Raw genomic sequence first — 998 nt, 5'->3', positions numbered from 1 at the left:
AAATTTCGATTTGTTTTAAAGGTTATACTCATTTCATTGAAAATATTTGTACAAATTAGGAAATTGCTGACGTCTTTTCCCGGACTATAAACTGTGAAGTTGAGGACGGCGAGTTTTTTTCCTACCGCTTACACTGCGATAGATCGGTATGGAAGCCTCCTCAAAATGGAACAAACCGGAGTGTGCATCGACAATCCTGGCCGTTTAACAATAGACGTTCGTGGGGCCAAGAACGTCGATGTTGTGTAAGGAATGGGAGAAAACGGGGCGCGCTGCAGTGTGTTTCTCTGCGCATCAGCGCTCGGGAAAAATTACCGGCGTTTTGTTGTGTTCTCCGGTGTCCCTGGGGCGGACGTGTACACCGAGGTGTCCAACCCTAATTGGGGACATCCCAGTGTCGTTCATACCACACAGAAAAAGGCATGGTGTGACAATGCAACCATGTTGAAGTGGATTGAAGAGGTATATATTGCAATATTTGTCGTTTTTTTATTTACTTAAGTGTTATATTTTATATGCTATGTTAGATATGGACTCCTTCTATTGAGGGATGCCGCATGCTAATGCTAGATAGCCTTTGGGTGCATAAGATGGAGAGCGTGAAACAGTATCTTGAGGATACGTGTTGCACAAAAGTGCATTACATTCCTCGATGAATTACAGGGCTCAGTCAGCCTATGGACGTGAGCGTGATGCACTCATTCAAGAACAAGATACAGTACGTTTCCTTTATATATTTTGCATTTGCTAGCTTCTAATATTTAGGTAGAGATCTATATCTCGAATGGCACAGGGACCATGATTTTTCTAGAAGCGCAAGTGAGCGTCGTTTGCTCTTGTCTCATATAATTGGTAAGGCTTGGGATATGGTGGACAAGAAGGCCATTATCAGTGGCTTTATAAAGGCAAACCATATTCCTAAAGGCCATCGAGATGCCAATGGCAAATTTAGGACTTACTTGTTGTCACCTCCGGAAGATGCTGTTGTGCCTGAGTAA

The 998-nt window shown here is 43.1% G+C and overlaps 1 protein-coding gene across 1 annotated transcript; it reads left to right on the top strand.

Annotated features, from left to right (window-relative positions):
- Positions 1 to 677: 677 nt before the first annotated feature.
- Positions 678 to 998, top strand: PPTG_23212 (hypothetical protein; the record flags this gene model as incomplete). Its single annotated transcript, XM_008909112.1, has 2 exons — positions 678 to 718; positions 794 to 998. The coding sequence occupies 2 exons, from the start codon at positions 678 to 680 to the stop codon at positions 996 to 998; spliced, it is 246 nt and encodes an 81-aa protein (XP_008907360.1).

Source organism: Phytophthora parasitica (genome assembly GCF_000247585.1).
Source record: "Phytophthora parasitica INRA-310 unplaced genomic scaffold supercont2.33, whole genome shotgun sequence".
NCBI classification, from domain to species: domain Eukaryota; phylum Oomycota; class Peronosporomycetes; order Peronosporales; family Peronosporaceae; genus Phytophthora; species Phytophthora nicotianae.
The sequence above is the reverse complement of the archived record's forward strand: the minus strand, read 5'-3'. Positions and strand labels throughout refer to the sequence as shown.